The sequence below is a fragment of the Ranitomeya variabilis genome, chromosome 6, assembly GCF_051348905.1.
Source record: "Ranitomeya variabilis isolate aRanVar5 chromosome 6, aRanVar5.hap1, whole genome shotgun sequence".
NCBI classification, from domain to species: domain Eukaryota; kingdom Metazoa; phylum Chordata; class Amphibia; order Anura; family Dendrobatidae; genus Ranitomeya; species Ranitomeya variabilis.
The window spans coordinates 505,472,008-505,489,524 of NC_135237.1; the positions used below are offsets into that span (position 1 = coordinate 505,472,008).

The window sequence follows — 17,517 nt, forward strand, 5'->3', positions numbered from 1 at the left end:
GGGAAGCCCCAGAAGGCATATTATGACTTATCTCTCCAGGATGCCAAGGAGTATGGGAACTTAAAAACTGAGATACTGGCACGCCAGGGGGGTGACAATGTAAGGACTCATCGAGCCTACCGCTGGGCATATGCTGGTGATAACCCAACCTGTTCACAGATGTTTGACTTGCTACACCTGATTCAAAAATGACTGCAGCCAGAGTCATCCACTCCAGCCCAGATGGTCTAGCGTGTGGTGATGGACAGATTCATCCACTCCCTACCCAGGCCAATACCTGGGTTACCCATGGCGACCCCCAGAATGCAGACGATCTGGTTGAGAGGTACCAGGTGGTGAAGAAAGCCCTGGGGAAACCAGAAGTTACTATGTTCCTGTACTGGGATATCCAAAAGGGGCGGGCTCACTAAAGAGGGTGGCTAGGCACATAACTGAGGGATGTCCAAATCCTGCTGAGGGAACCTCTAAGACTGGGTTGAAGGATGTGGTCTGTTGGTGGTATCACAATCCTGGGCATGTAGCCGCCTGGTGTAATATGCCCCCTGAACCTATGGACTGCAGTCTCGGCAGACGGTGCTCATATTATGCTTACCTGGCCTGCAGCATGGAATGTAAACCCGGTGACGGTCCCCAGTCATGTGCTGTCTCCGTCAATGGGGTGAGGGTCCTCAGGCTGTTGGATTCTGGAAGTCTGGTGACACTAATCAGTGCTGCACTGCCCCACCAGTTAATTCCCAATAAGTGGGTGTCCGCTGCATACATGGAGACGCCAAGGACTAAACTGTAGTCAGAGTAATCATGGGGACAGACTTTTGATAAGACCCATGAGGTTGGGGTAGTAAGAGACTTGATCCATCCTGTCATACTGGATCATGATTTTTCTCTGTTCTGAGACTTGTGGCAGAAGGCGACTGTACCGAGTGTCCCGGTTCAAATCCAGGCCCCTCATGAGGTATCTCTGTCAGGATCAGAGGTGATAGTTTACCATTTGTGTCCTTGCTGGAGAGGAGGACGAGACTGTACCTGAGGATCCCAGCTTCCCTGATTTAGAGGAGAGAACTTCGGGACTGCTCAGCTTCGAGATCTCACATTGAAATATGCCTTTGAAAACGGCAATGTATATAATGGGGTTGCTCAAGAGCCGAGGGCTGACACCAGGTTCCCTCATTTTGCAGTGACTAGCAAACTGCTGTATCGGGTGACCAAATTGAGGGGTGAAGAAATTGTGGAAAAGCTGTTCCAACATCGTACCGGCAGAGGGTCCTAGAGATGGCTCATGCACATATACTGGGGGGTGATCTAGGGGTAGAGAAAACTCAGGAGAGGGTACTGCAGAGATTTTATTGGCCAGGTTGTCAGCGTGAGATTCTAGAGTATTGTAGGTCTTGCCCTACCTGCCAGATAACTGCCCCTGTGTCTCACTTCAGAAGCCTCTTAGTTCCCTTGCCAGTGAGAGCAATTCCCTTTGACAGAATTGCTATGGACTTGGTGGCGCCTCTTGTTAAATTGGCAAGTGGCCACCAATACATCTTGGTTGTCATGGATCATGCGACCCGATACCCCGAAGCAGTGCCACTGAGGAACTCCTCAGCTAAGAGTATTGTGTGGGAGCTCGTACACATCTTTGACAGGACCAGATTGCTCAAGGAAATTTTGATGGACCAGGGAACACCATTTATGAGCAAACTGATGCGGGAGCTGTGCAGAGTCCTCCAGATCACCCAGCTTGAACCTCCATGTACCATCCGCAGACCAGTGGCCTGGTGGAGCGCTTCAACAAGACCTTGAAGGCCATGCTCAAGAGGGTCTTGAGAAGGATGGTCGAGACTGAGACTATTTACTCCCATTCTTGCTCTTTTCCATTGGAGAAATCCCACAGGCATCCACTGGGTTCTCACCATTTGAACTTATGTACGGTCCACATCCACGAGAGCTCCTGGAGATCACCAAGGAAACCTGGGAGGCCAAAGTCATGCCACACCGAAGCGTGATAGAGCATGTTACCCAGCAGCAGGAGAGAATGGCTCATGTAATGCCTATCATGAAGGAACATCTACTCAAGGTGCAGGAGGCCCAGGCAAGGGTGTACAACCGATCGTACTTATACGAATGGTGGATAGAAAGTTCCTGGCCAAGTGGCAAGGCCCGTATGAGGTTGTGGAGAAACTCGGGGATATGAATTATAAGATACACCAGCCCGGTCGCAGGAAGCCGTACCAGATGTACTATGTGAATCTGCTCAAACCCTGGCAGGACATTGACAGCTGGAAGCTCCTTGCCTGGGGACCTGTCTCAGCCAAGGTCGAGGAGGTCGTAAGTGCAGAGACATTGACGCCAGCCCAGAAGTAGCAATGGCAAGAACTGCTGCAGCAGAACCATGATCTATAGAAAAAATGAAAGGAATGGAGCGCACTTACCCAAGTAGAATTGTCACCACTTTATTTGGACATACAACAATACAGCAGGGAGGGATGTGAAAACTGACGGACGACGGCCGTTTCGTGCCCACGGCACTTCAACGGGTACGGGCACGAACGGCCGTCGTCCGTCAGTTTTCACATCCCTCCCTGCAGTATTGTTGTATGTCCAAATAAAGTGGTGACAATTCTACTTGGGTACGTGCGCTCCATTCCTTTCATTTTTTTCTATGGATTGTTGTGGACTTCTTTTTTGGATGCAGCACCCTATTGGTACAAGGGGAAAATCATTACGGCTATAACAAAAAAGGTTTGAGATATCAGAGTCTAACGTATTGCAGCTGTGTGGAGGTGTTTTTTTCTTTGTTTTGGCTTCTAAAAGAACCATGATCTGTTCTCAGAATTGCCAGGGCGCACACAGGTTGTGGAACATGACATACTAACAGAGCCACATGTAAGGGTAAACCTTAAGCCCTACAGAATCCCCGAAGCACGCTGGGAGATAATTTCACAAGATGTAAAGAGGATCCTGGACCTCAGGGTAATAGAGGAATCAAAAAGTGTCTAACCCCTAACAAAGGGATACTGGCAGATCCACATGTCGCAAAGCGCCATAGAGAAGACGGCCTTCTTGACGCCAGATGGCTGCTTCCATTACATCAGGATGCCATTCGGTCTGCAGGGGGGCCCCGCTACCTTCCAGAGGGCAATAGATTGGATCTTGGCACAGCATATGAAGTATGCTGCAGCTTATGTGGATAACATCATCATCTTCAGCCTTGACTGGAGTTTGCATCTCCCAAAAGTGCAGGCGGTCCTCAATGCCTTGAGGAAAGCAAGGTTTACAATAAACCCGAAGAAGTGTGCCATAGGGAATGAAGAGGCCAGGTACTTGGCCTACATCATTCAAAGAGGCGTAATCCAGCCCCAATTGAATAAAAGAGACGATTCAGGAGTGGCCACAAACGCTTTCCAAGAAGCAAGTGTGGGCATTTCTTGGGATTGTGGGGTACTACTGGTGGTTTATCCCGAACTTTGCCATGATTACCGCACCGTTAAGGGACCTCCTCATGGGCACCAGGCTGACTGTTGTAAAATGGACTCCTGACACAGAGAGGGCGTTTCAGGAACTCAAGCGGGCTCTGTGTAGGCATCCGGTTCTTGTCGCACTAGACTTTAAAAAAGAATTTGTGTTACAGACCGATGCTTCAGAGGCTGAATCTGTAGCATGAAAACAGGCAAGAAGAGGTAGTGATTTGACCAGAGGGATAATTCGGTCAACTGTTCCACAGAGCTTCCTTCCCCCACTCAGCTAGATAACTGGCCAAGGGTGTGTTGTTCCCCTGTATGGCAGATTTTTCTGAAAGTCCTCCAGACAAAACAACTGTAATTTACAGCATCTGCCAAACCAAGCTAAGAAGAGGCAAGAACACTGCCAACCTGAGCACAACCAGCATGCAAAAGCACATTGCAGCCAAGCATCCCAGTAACTGGGGGGAACGCCTGGGTACAAAATCTGTGTCTAAGGGTGAATCCACTGGCCCTTCAATTACATACACTGTATTCGTAATTTTATTCTAATACTTTGGTGTCTGGTAGAATTCAGTTTACTGACACTGATCATACAGCTCCCCCAACTCCTGTATTATATTCACTTTACAGTGGCTTCACCTGCTATGACTGTGCTCCATTGGGATCCGGTATCCAAAATGAACTGTCAAGCTTACAAAACTCAGGTTTCACAGCACCTGCTGGCCCTCTGAAAATGGGGGTGGTGGTGGAGGCAGCAAAGCCCATATTCAAATGGACATGTTTAAGCTGACATTGTAAATGGATGGGGAATATGTATTGCACTATGTAGCTAACAATTTCCGAAAATGTAGGCGTGAGAGCCCTCACAAATGTTAAAGGAAAAACTAAAGCCAAAACGCTCCGTGTGAACAGATGCTAAAGGGGAGTTTTTTTAAAAAATTATTTTGCATTATATTCATGTAATTATGAAGGAAAAATGTTTCTTAGCATTTTTCCCTTTAAACAACATTTAGATTTGTTTGGTAGGTCTTTTTATAAACCTGTAATTTTAGATTTTTTGTTTTGTATGTCATAAGTCCTCTTTGACACGTCAATGTCTCTGGTACGTGTGGTGAAAGTTTTCCCATGTCCTGGAGACACTGACAGATGACCATTTAAAAAGAACCTGTCCCCCCAAAAAATCGACACTGAGCTAAGCCCACCGGCATCATGGGCTTATCTACATCATTCTGGAATGCTGTACATAAGCCCCTGATGCTGGTGGGCTTACCTCACCATCGATTTTGGGGGTGACAGGTTCCCTTTAAATGATTGGGTGTACGCACAGGTCAGCTTGGTTTTATGGAAATTATTTATTTATTTTTTTGTTTTTTTATTTTCCGGGGCGCATGGTACACAAACACGTACACACATGGATGGCCACCACGAAAGAATCAAAGCGCTGTTCCCCGGCGGAAGGTGATGAAGAGGATCGCATTATTCTCCCCGGCTCAGCACACGAACTCTTTATCACCTGCTGCTGGTGACCAGCGCTTTTCTTCTTCCATGGTGGCCATCCATGTGTTACTAATGCCTAACAGTTACACACCTGTACACAGATATCACTGGTCAATTTGTCCTTACCGTTAGTATTGTGACATGTGAAACAAACCTGTCAGCCGTTTTGGCCGCTATAGAACATGCTGAAAACGGACCTATCTACTGCATTGTTAAACTGATTGTGTAGCCACGCAGCTCAAACAACAAAACTATTTACTTGTGGGGCCGTATGCTCACATGGGTGATGCAGGTGTGGCTCACACGACTCCTATGTTTTTGCGATGCAAGCCTCCTGCTTGCTTCATTGTTGTAATGTGCATGCGCACTTTTCTGCCATGCTGAGGATAGAGCAAAATACTGAAGTACGCATGTGCTGGGACTCAAACTTTTCCCGTGCCTGCACCATGCTGGAATTTGCTCTGCCCTTCACAATGAAGAGAAGTACGGCTGCGCAGTAGAACCATGAACATAGCAGGATGGTGTCGGTGAGGCGATGGACCTGCTAAACTCATGTGACTGTGCACTTCACCTAAGGTAAGTCAGCTCTAAATTTTGGGCCTTATAAAAAAGTTTGACTTAGGAGTTATTGACAGCATTCGAAGATGTTCTTGAAAAAAACAGAAAGGCGGTGGCATAGTGGCCTTAACTGCTGACAGGTTTCCTTTAACTTGAAGGTGACATTACTGATAATTTTTTCTTTTCCTTGCAGATTTCTGGCCACAGGATAGAGCTATACATCCCTACACCTCCAATTTAGAGTTGGTAAATCTACTATCTCTCAAATTGGGAGGTGCACATGTAACGTCATCTGGCAGAAGTTGCAGCCCACCGTGATGCCTTCCGCAACTGAGGAGACTTGGCTGCAGGTTGCAGCAGGCTTTCAGTCTGTGGCCAATTTCCCAAACTGCATAGGTGCAGTTGATGGTAAACATGTAAGGGTTCAGCAGCCACCACGATCAGGATCACTCTTCTTTAATTATAAGAAGTATTTCTCAGTGGTCCTGATGGCGGTGGCTGATGCCCATTACAAATTTGTTGCCATTTATGTTGGTGCCTATGGTAGTACTGGGGATTCTCGGGTGTTGCGACGTTCACAAATTGGGATGCAAATTCTTCAAGATGGCGGAACGCTCCTAGCCCCAAGACCTTTGCCGGGTTCCACACATCCAGTGCCCTTTGTGATGGTATCAGATGAGGCCTTTGCTTTAACAACCAACCTGCTGCGTCCATACCCACGAAGGGGACTGGATGCCCGACGAAGGATTTTTAATTATCGGATGAGTCGTGCATGAAGATATGTGGAATGCACCTTTGGTATCATGAGCAGTCAGTGGAGGATCTTTCACACACGCATCCTGCTGGATACTGACACCGTTGACACTGTGATTAAGGCTTGCTGTGTGCTCCGCAACTATGCTCGTGATTACAGCACTGACATAGATGTGGAGTACCAGCAGTCAGTATTTAATCCAGTGGTCAACGTGGGTCTGGGAAGACCATCCAGCTCCGGTGCGTGTGTGAGAGAAACCTTCACTGACTACTTTATGAGTCCAGAAGGTTCCGTGCACTGGCAATACTCCTGTGTCGGTGATGTGCAGCCGGACCAGCAGAGGATGGACGAAAACTAAACCGAAGACTGAAAACTACACTGAAGACCAAGAAAAATTATTACACTTTTTTTGGCCAAACATTTGTATTATCTTTTCGTTTATTAAAAAATATTAATAATATTACTATTTTTTGCTTTATTTCAAATTATACTGTTATTTTTTCTTTTTAGTATAATTATGAGTGATGGGAAAAAGAGACCGTCACATTGTTCTGTTCTCCATCACTGTTTGTGTGATTGTTATATAATGCTGGGGGCCAATTGTTGTGTGTGTGTGCGGTGCCGTGAACGGAGGGTTACCATAGTGGCTTCATCAGGGCCCAGTCATGTGTTGTAGGCCTAGGAAGTTATTTTTTCATCGTATATTCTATTTTTAAAAAAAACGGCAAAATTTTAGGGAGTTGATTAATTGATAACAAATTTTGGGGTTAATAAAAGCTATGTCATATACCCCTTATGGTATTGTAGAATAAATACGCTATGGGATGGTGAAAATATAAATTTATTTATAAATCATTCAAACACGGTATGAAAAAAGTTGTCATTGCTTAGTTAAACTTCAATCTTTTCTAAAAAAAATTTTTAATTGTAACTAAATCTCAATTATAGCAAATGAGTTGATTTTTATATAGATTGAAAAACCAAGTCGGGTATGGGTGTACAAAAACAGTGTGGCAGACTGTATGAAATGGACCTGCATTATGACTGTCAACCTTTTCACTAATTTATACTAGTATAGTCCGGGCCAAATCCAAAGTTTTCGGAGTTGCTATCTGAGTAGTAATAATGGCTGGTAGGCCGGTGATAGCGTTGCTCATGCTGCAGTGGCTGTGGTGGTTTTGGTCTCACACTCTGTGTGATACTCATTACAATGTCCGCTAGGGGGGCAATTGGTGCAGGTTCCTCAAGCGCATCCAAAAGAGCATGCACAGAGCTCATAAATTTGCTCTGTCTATCCGGTGCCAATAACCGGGCCTTGCTCGCTATACTTGAGCCAAATAGATCCATGTAATCCTCTTTTGCTGATTTGTTAAGATCAATTGTATCATTGACCCTTTTTGTTGTTTGATCTTCTTTTTTTTGGTTTTGTTTTTTTTTGGGGGGGGCCCAGTTATTGGCACCGGATTGACAGAGGTTTGTTGGTTTGGTGTCGCATCATTTTGGTCCGCCGAAGCCATCCCAGAAGATGTTGAACTGGAACATAATGCAGCAGAAGCTCATGCTACAACAGGGATTGAGCCTGGTGCATCATCTGCTGACTCCGATGTTCCAGATGTTTCTGGGGTTGAGTCTTCTCCGGGCTCAGGAGCCGGAATGTTCCCTTCAGTGCTGTGAAAGGAAAGACAAGGAATTTTTTAGTTTGAAAGAAAAAATTATATTCATCATTACTGCATTTACTTTTAACAAATCACCTCCTCAAAGTCCTGCTGGTGAGCAAGAAAGTTCGGTCTTCATACAGACTGAAGTTCCCTTTGGTTGGGGAAGACCCGCTTTTCAAAAGGTTGCTCTGCATTTTTTGAAACCGATCTCGCACCGACCTCCACCGTTGTTTGACATCTTTATCTAAAAGAATACAATAATATGATCATTACATTCCCTTTAAAAATTATTGTTATGAAAGGCCGTAAAAAAATAATTACTAATTTTCAGCTGCAGTGCACAGTTGTAGCCATCATAATCCGGATAAAGGTCACGGAAAACCCTGGTCCAGCAGTTATCCCGTGCATATTTGTCTTTGTATGCCTCATCGGCCGGGTCCCAGATGGCGGGCATGTCCCTTATCTATAATGGGTAACAAAATGTAATTAAAAAACATACTCATATGTAATAGTTATACATTAAAAAAATGTATTCTAAAAAAAATATAGAAAATGTAGACACACCGATGTTTTATGTATAGATATCTAATATATAATTGCCTAGAATACTACTTCCTGCAATTTGTGCCAACTTCCGTGGCTTTGTCCGGAGCTAATGTCCGGAGCTAATGTCCGGAGCTAATGTCCGGAGCTAATGTCCGGAGATAAGTGATGTCACCAGTGTCCTACACCCAGGCAGAGCACAGGGGCCCCAGGCAGCATATGGGGCCCCAGGCAGAGCATAGTGGCCCCAGGCAGAGCACAGGGGTACCAGGCAGCATATGGGGCCCCAGGCAGAGCACAGTGGTCCCAGGCAGAGCACAGGGGCCCCAGGCAGCCTATGGGGCCCCAGGCAGAGCACAGTGGCCCCAGGCAGAGCACAGGGGCCCCAGGCAGCATATGGGGCCCCAGACAGAGCACAGGGGCCCCAGGCAGCATATGGGGCCCCAGGCAGAGCACAGGGGCCCCAGGCAGAACATGGGGCCCCAGGCAGAGCACAGGGGCCCCAGGCAGAGCACAGGGGCCCCAGGCAGAGCACAGGGGCCCCAGGCAGCATATGGGGCCCCAGGCAGAGCACAGGGGCCCCAGGCAGCATATGGGGCCCCAGGCAGAGCACAGTGGCCCCAGGCAGAGCACAGGGGCCCCAGGCAGAACATGGGGCCCCAGGCAGAGCACAGGGGCCCCAGGCAGCATATGGGGCCCCAGGCAGAGCACAGTGGCCCCAGGCAGCATATGGGGCCCCAGGCAGAGCACAGTGGCCCCAGGCAGAGCACAGGCGCCCCAGGCAGCATATGGGGCCCCAGGCAGAGCACAGTGGTCCCAGGCAGAGCACAGGGGCCCCAGGCAGCTTATGGGGCCCCAGGCAGAGCACAGTGGCCCCAGGCAGAACATGGGGCCCCAGGCAGAGCACAGGGGCCCCAGGCAGAACATGGGGCCCCAGGCAGAGCACAGGGGCCCCAGGCAGCATATGGGGCCCCAGGCAGAGCACAGGGGCCCCAGGCAGCATATGGGGCCCCAGGCAAAGCACAGGGGCCCCAGGCAGCATATGGGGCCCCAGGCAGAGCACAGTGGCCCCAGGCAGAGCACACACCAAATCGGAGGCCGAGGGGCCCCGCCAACCAAATCGGAGGCCGAGGGGCCCCGCCAACCAAATCGGAGGCCGAGGGGCCCCGCCAACCAAATCGGAGGCCGAGGGGCCCCGCCAACCAAATCGGAGGCCGAGCGGCCCCGCCCACCAAAGCGGAGGCCGAGGGGCCCGGCCCCGCCCACCAAAGCGGAGGCCGAGGGGCCCGGCCCCGCCCACCAAAGCGGAGGCCGAGGGGCCCCGACCACCACATCGGAGGCCGAGGGTCCCCGCCCACCAAATTGGAGGCCGAGGGTCCCCGCCCACCACATCGGAGGCCGAGGGGCCCCGCCCACCAAATCGGAGGCCGAGGGTCTCCGCCCACCAAATCGGAGGCCGAGGGTCTCCGCCCACCAAATCGGAGGCCGAGGGTCCCCGCCCACCAAATCGGAGGCCGAGGGTCCACACCATCCAAATCGGAGGCCGAGGGGCCCCGCCCACCAAATCGGAGGCCGACGGGCCCCACCCACCAAATCGGAGGCCGAGGGTCCCCGCCCACCAAATCGGAGGCCGAGGGTCCCCGCCCACCAAATCGGAGGCCGAGGGTCCCCGCCCACCAAATCGGAGGCCGAGGGGCCCCGCCAACCAAATCGGAGGCCGAGGGGCTTCGCCAACCAAATCGGAGGCCGAGGAGCCCCGCCCACCAAATCGAAGGCCGAGCGGCCCCGCCCACCAAAGCGGAGGCCGAGGGGCCTGGCCCCGCCCACCACATCGGAGGCCGAGGGGCCCCGCCCACCACATCGGAGGCCGAGGGGCCCCGCCCACCACATCGGAGGCCGAGGGGCCCCGCCCACCAAATCGGAGGCCGAGGGTCCCCGCCCACCAAATCGGAGGCCGAGGGTCCCCGCCCACCAAATCGGAGGCCGAGGGGCCCCGCCAACCAAATCGGAGGCCGAGGGGCCCCGCCAACCAAATCGGAGGCCGAGGGGCCCCGCCAACCAAATCGGAGGCCGAGGAGCCCCGCCCACCAAATCGAAGGCCGAGCGGCCCCGCCCACCAAAGCGGAGGCCGAGGGGCCCGGCCCCGCCCACCAAAGCGGAGGCCGAGGGGCCCCGCCCACCACATCGGAGGCCGAGGGGCCCCGCCCACCAAATCGGAGGCCGAGGGTCCCCGCCCACCAAATCGGAGGCCGAGGGTCCCCGCCCACCAAATCGGAGGCCGAGGGGCCCCGCCAACCAAATCGGAGGCCGAGGGGCCCCGCCAACCAAATCGGAGGCCGAGGAGCCCCGCCCACCAAATCGAAGGCCGAGCGGCCCCGCCCACCAAAGCGGAGGCCGAGGGGCCCGGCCCCGCCCACCAAAGCGGAGGCCGAGGGGCCCCGCCCACCAAAGCGGAGGCCGAGGGGCCCGGCCCCGCCCACCAAAGCGGAGGCCGAGGGGCCCCGCCCACCAAATCGGAGGCCGAGGGTCCCCGCCCACCAAATCGGAGGCCGAGGGTCCCCGCCCACCAAATCGGAGGCTGAGGGTCCCCGCCCACCAAATCGGAGGCCGAGGGTCCCCGCCCACCAAATTGGAGGCCGAGGGTCCCCGCCCACCAAATCGGAGGCCGAGGGGCCCCACCAAACAAATCAGAGGCCGAGGAGCCCCGCCCACCAAATCGAAGGCCGAGCGGCCCCGCCCACCAAAGCGGAGGCAGAGGGACCCCGCCCACCAAATCGGAGGCCGTGGGGCCCCGCCAACCAAATCGGAGGCCGAGGGTCCCCGCCCACCAAATTATTCTTACATTTGAATAAATAAAGTATATATGGATTCTAGACTCCCGATTCTTTAGAATCGGGCTGCCATCTAGTATAACATATCTATCTATCTATCTATCTATCTATCTATCTATCTATCTAACGAACGGGCAGCTCCGATACACTGCAGGAGCGATTAACTCCTGCAGTGTATCACCGGAGGACGTCGTGGGACAAGCGATATTATGGATTACGACGGAAAAGTTTGTGTTTTTTTTTTTTTTTTTTGGAACGGAATGATCGTGGATGGTGGCCTTCGGGGACATATGTGGTGAGTATGTACTATATGTTATATGTTGTATGTAATGTATGTTTTATATGTGTTTGTGTTTTTAAGCCATTGTAGTCAGTCGCCTGACGATGGGACAACTCTCCCATCATCAGATTTCGATGGGAGTAGTCCCATCCAACGAATGACAACAATGAGTCACTACTGATACAGACACACAGACAGACACACAGACAGACACTACATACCATTTCAACTATACGCCTCACATCGATCCCCATGCAACAGTACGACTCCATTTTCGCTACACTCCGCCCACCCACTTCCTCCACATCACTGACATCACTTCCTTCTGCAGCGTTTTTGACACCCAAATCCGCAGATAATCCGCAGATGGTTTTTACATCTGCGGTTTATCTGCGGATTTGATCCACATTTGATTCCACACAATGGAAGTCAATGGGTGCAGAAACGCTGCAGTTCCGCACAAAAGAAGTGACATGCTGCGGAAAATATACCGCAGCGTTTCAGTGCGGATTTTGCCGCAGCATGTGCACATCTACATTTACTAACATTACTTTAGCACTACATTGTGGATTTAATGCAATTCCGCACGGAAAAAAACGCTGCGGATCCGCAATTAAATCCGCAATGTGTGCACACAGCCTAAGTCTCCTCTTAGCCTTTTTTTGTAAGCAAAACATTCCTAGATTCTTTAATCGTTCCTTGTAGGACATACTTTGTAGTCCGCTCACTATCCTCGTAGCTCTTCTCTGAACTTACTCATAATCTTTTTTAAAATATGGAGCCCAGAACTGGACACGGTATTCCAGATGATGACTGACCAAGGAGGGAGTAGAGGGGGGATAATTACTTCACTTGATCTAGACTCTATTCTTCTCTTAATACGTCATAGATGTTTGCTTTTTTGCTTCTGCATCACACTGTTGACTCATATGCTGTCAGTGATCTATTAGTACACACTTTTTCACACGTGCTGCTGCTTAGTTCTATTCCTCCCATTCTATAGATGTAATTTTCATTGTTCTTGCCCAATGTAGAATCTTGCATTTCTCCCTGTTAAATACCATTCTATTAGCTGCTCCTCATCTTTCAAGCTGATCTAGATCCTTCTGAATCCTATCTTCTTTAGTGTTAGCTATCCCTCCTAGCTTTGCATCGTCTGCAAATTTGATCAGTTTACCTTCAGTTTTCTTACCTAGATCATTTATAAAAATGTTAAACAACACTGGAGTCAGGACTTGTGGCACCCCACTTGAAACACTTCAAATTGGATGTGCAACCATTTATTACCACTCTTTTAATAGGATCACTGAGCCAGTTATGAATTCACTTAACCGTAGACTTATTGATCCCATACTTGGTCATTTTTTCAATATGGATAGTATGAGATACTTTATTAAATGCTTTGCTGAAGTCAAGATATACTATATCTACTGCATTTCCCTCATCCACGGTGTTAGTGATTAAATCATATAAGGAAATTAGATTGGTCTGGCATGACTTGTTTTCTACAAACCCACGCTGGCTGTGGTTAACTACTGTATTCTTATCTAATTACTTACGTACATGCTGTTTAATAATTTATTCAAAGTTCTTTCCTGGTATAGAAGTAATGCTAACTGGCCTTTAATTTGCTGGCTCCATCTTCTTTCCTTTTTTGAAGATCAGAACAGCATTTGCCCTTCTCCAATCTTCTGGGACTTCTCCCGTTCTCTGGGATTTTTTTTAAAGATTCTGGCTAGTGGTTCTGCAATTTACTTTGCTTACTCTTCAGCACCCTAGGATGTAATTCATCTGGACCAGATATAAATTAATTTAAATTAGCTAAGAGTCCCCTCACCATCTCTCTGAATATGGATAGTGTGGATCATTTTATTCCTTCAATGGCACTGTCAAGATCAGGTGATGTTACAATTGATTTCTTGGAGAACACAGATGTAAAATAGGAATTAAAAAATTCGGCCTTCGCAACATAATTTTTGACCACTTCACCTATTTCATCCTGTATAAATGCTATAGCATTGTTTTTGATGTACATATGAAAATCCTTTTGTACTGCTTTTGGTCTCCCTTGCAAGCCTCACTTAATTACTGGCTTTAGCTCTCCTAACGCTTGCCCTGCATTCCCTGCAAACCTCATTATATTCTTCTTAAGATATCCTGCTCGCTGCTCCTCCCAGAGTTAAATAACCAAGCGAGAGCAGTGTGCATGTCAGACTACGGCTCACTCTTTGTAAGTAACATAGCACTGTTGCGCTGATTACTTTTTATGTTACCGCTCTTCCCAGTTATACAACCGGGGAGAGCGGGTGATATGACTCCAGTGGGCCAGTCCAACCCTGCAAGTCCCCCTCCCCCATGTATAACATATATAGCCAAGTTCCCCTCCTCCATATATAGCGTATATAGCCAAATCCCCCTCCTCCACATATAGCATATATAGCCAAGTCCCTCTCCTCCATATATAGCCAAGCCCCCCTTCTCCAGTGTATATAGCCAACTCCTTCTCCCAAACATATATAGCTATGTTCCCCTCATCCATATATAGCCAAGTCTCCCTCCACCACACATATCATATATAGCCAAGTCCTCCTCCGCCAACATTGATACACATAAATCCACTACTGTTCCTCACATCAATTTCATATAAAATATTTAAAAATGTAAACTGCTTCCACTCAGTCTGCTGAAGTCCATGTGAGAGTCTTCTTGATGATAGCATTAGAGGAGATGAAGGAAGCTGGGCAGCTGCTGGATGCTGGGCAATGACACAGTAGCCCAATGCAGCACAGCTTCATCAATCTCCTCCTGCAAGAGGAGTGATGGTATGCAGACTGCTGTTGTACCATCCCACCAGCTGTACCCTGTGAGGGAGGGGGCATGGCTATTGAAGCTGGTCAGATTGACACCTCTGCAGCAGAGGTGTCACTTAGCATACTAATTAGCTATGCACTGCTCAGCTAATCTGCATCCATAGCTACAGGCTTCTCTCCTCCTGCTGTGCTCTTGCTAGATGTGGGACTCTAACAGACACATGTGCAGAAAAACTGTTACTGTCAGTGGCACCTGTCCTGCACAAGTGTCAGTGTGACTGGGACACCTAGTGTCAATGTAAGGGCTTGTTTCCATTTGCGAGAAACACGTCCGTATCTCGCATGTGGAAACCAAGCTGTGGTGCCGGCACTCCAGAGCGGAGCGTGCGGCTGCATAGCAACACATGGAGCCGCACGCTCCGCTCTGGAGTGCCGGCGCCAGAGCTTGGTTTCCACATGCGAGACACGGACGTGTTTCTCGCAAGTGGAAACAAGCCCTAAGAAGAAGGACCGGACCGCGGGTACCTGTTCTGTGCCGGGTCTGGAACTGTCGGGGCTGTCACCTCTGTTGTCTGGGGGGAAAGTCTAAGGGACCGGACCGATCTTGGTATCCGGGAGCAGGGTGTGTGGCTAGAATGGGGTAGTGAATAGGGAGTTGAAGTGGTCAGACTTGTGGGAAGAGAGCGTGCAGAGAGAAGTGTGTGCTTGGTTCCCCGAGCATCGTCACAGCGCAGTCCCACGCCCGAGCTTCCCCACCACCTACAGCCAAGTCCGTGAGGAGAGACATACAGCGCGTCCGCTGACCACCACAAACCCAGGTGCCCAGCACTCCAGGTCTGCAAGTAACGCGTGCGTGCCACCAAATAGACTGGGTGTATGCCTGGTGTATATCTGCTGGGCCACGTTGGGCTCAGACAGAGCTGCCATTTGCTCCCTCTCAGCCACATCAGTATATGGACTAGGGGCTCAGCGAAAGGTACCGGATACTGACCGCTGCCACCAGAAGACGGATCATAGTTACCCTCAAGCTCATGTTGGACAAGCACCACACCAGCCATTGTTGGCGCCATTACCTGCCCTGGAACTTCCGCAGCCTGCAAGGTGACTGACAAGCTGAGTGGATTCAGGAAGAACTACTATCACAATATCCTTTGTTGATCATCATTGACTTTGCATATTCCTTTCCCACAATCAACTTGCCTTTCACCTTCCCATTTAACTGTAGTCCTCCCTGCAAGGAGTATCCCTGTATTAGTAAAACCATTAACCCTTGCTTGGTCTCCTGCCCTTTGCTGCATCCCGCAACCTGCTCACATCAGCACAGCAGGGGAAGGAGGGTGCGTGCCACTATGGATGTGGATTAGCTGAGCAATGCTAGGGTTTGTGGGGGAGGAGCCTTCTATCTCGGTCAGAGCAAGCCCTACACCATTGCCCACCGGAGGATTTACCTATTCCCCAGTGAGACAGTCCAAGCCTATGGTTAAGTATCTGCCTATATTTCTCAGCATTGAGGACACAATTAATGCCGACCAACTCTCTAACTCATTTTGCTGAACTGCAGCCCCAAACATTAAAGGACTCTTCCACTATGCTTCACTGTCGCCTGCAGACATTCATTATTTTGCAGCTCTTACCGTGTTGGCAAATAAATTGTTTTCTGTTACAACTAAATATTTCACATTTTGACTCATCAGTCCAGAGCACCTACTTTCTATATTATACACCCCAATTCCTGTTTTCGTGCAGAATTGAATCACTTGCCTTTGTTTAAGACCTGCCATATTAGTCACAATACTTCTATGAATATCATTTCTGGCCAGACGTTTCCAAATACTACACTCCTTGACAGAAGTTATGTCCCTTATCCATGTTATGCAAACAAAAGCTTATAACCTGATGTTAAATTCATCCATTGGTTGTATAAATTATTCCTTTGAAACCTGAAACCCTCCGAAATGTGGTTTAGGTTAAGAAAATAAGTTGGCATCAATGCAGAAATATTGATCAGTTAATGGACACAGAATGGTCAGATTTTGGCAAGACAAAAGTTTTGTCGCCTGTTCATATAATGCACCCAATCCTAGTTTACATCCTCACCTGTGCTCGGTAAATGATCGGTTAATTAGTGTGTGTGTATAAAAAGAAACCCAGCACCCCAGACCATCACTTGAACTGCAACTTGAGCTCTGACAACATGCCAAAAATCCACCCTGCGATCAAAGCCTGGATTATCAAGAGGCTGAAGACTAGATCCACTGCAGAGGTGGCTGGCACCTTTAATGTGTAAACAGAAATTAATATATAAAGGAATTAGATTAAATCTAGTGAACATAAACTCCCAATAAAACTAACTTTTAATTAAATATTTTAAAAAATCACCTACCCAGTGTAGACAAAACAGGTAAATACCATATATAAATGACCACCAAATTTGCACTTGCAATAAGGTTGGAAAACAATATGTAAAAAGAATAGGGATGAAGAGAGTCTTTCAGATAAACATGCTCGGTGGACCTAATGCAGCAGGGATATCGTATAGCAAAAAAATATATAAAAAATCTAGCAGCAATAAATATCCGTAATCAAACTTTGATAATACTCCCAACAACAGAGATACATGCACTATCCACAACACTGGTATATATGATGTAATATAAATTTCCACACTAGCAGTCCATATCATATGAATGCCCTTCTCGGTTTTGATACCACTATATCTGGGGCCATCCCAAAACAGACCAGTCTGTGATAGTAGCAGCAATCAGGGTGGTTATTTAAGTCCACCGATTATGACCGCTGGGACGGGTCTTTTTTCTATCCTTTTCTTTTAAATGTATTATTTAGCCTTCTGACCGAGCACTCCGCCTCCTAGCCACAGGTGTTTTAATTGCAACAGGTCCATTACCCCTCCACAGAGAGAGAATGTTAGTCTAAGAAGAGGTTTTCATAGGTACCCATTCAGATGGAGACGTTTATTCTCAGCGAGGAAAGGAAAGCGTAGGACCTGGTATAAGAGAGATGCCATAAAGTAGCTACCAGGTACACATAAAATTGGCCATTTTTATGCGCTAAACGCTCTCATTTTTCATATTTCTAGTGCAGTAATGCAGTTCAATTTTCGTGTTTCATGTTTGCAT

The 17,517-nt window shown here is 48.7% G+C and overlaps 1 protein-coding gene across 1 annotated transcript in view; it reads right to left on the reverse strand.

Moving 5' to 3' along the window:
* Positions 1–7,084: 7,084 nt before the first annotated feature.
* LOC143782897 (uncharacterized) overlaps positions 7,085–17,517 on the reverse strand; it is a 28,041-nt gene continuing 17,608 nt past the window's right edge. The window contains exons 2-4 of the mRNA XM_077270863.1: positions 8,238–8,379; positions 8,010–8,160; positions 7,085–7,926 (exon numbers count right to left, since the gene is read on the reverse strand). Coding sequence (XP_077126978.1) covers positions 7,815–7,926; positions 8,010–8,160; positions 8,238–8,370 — 396 coding nt within the window. The 5' untranslated portion in view covers positions 8,371–8,379 and the 3' untranslated portion in view covers positions 7,085–7,814. The remainder of the gene's footprint in view (positions 7,927–8,009; positions 8,161–8,237; positions 8,380–17,517) is intronic.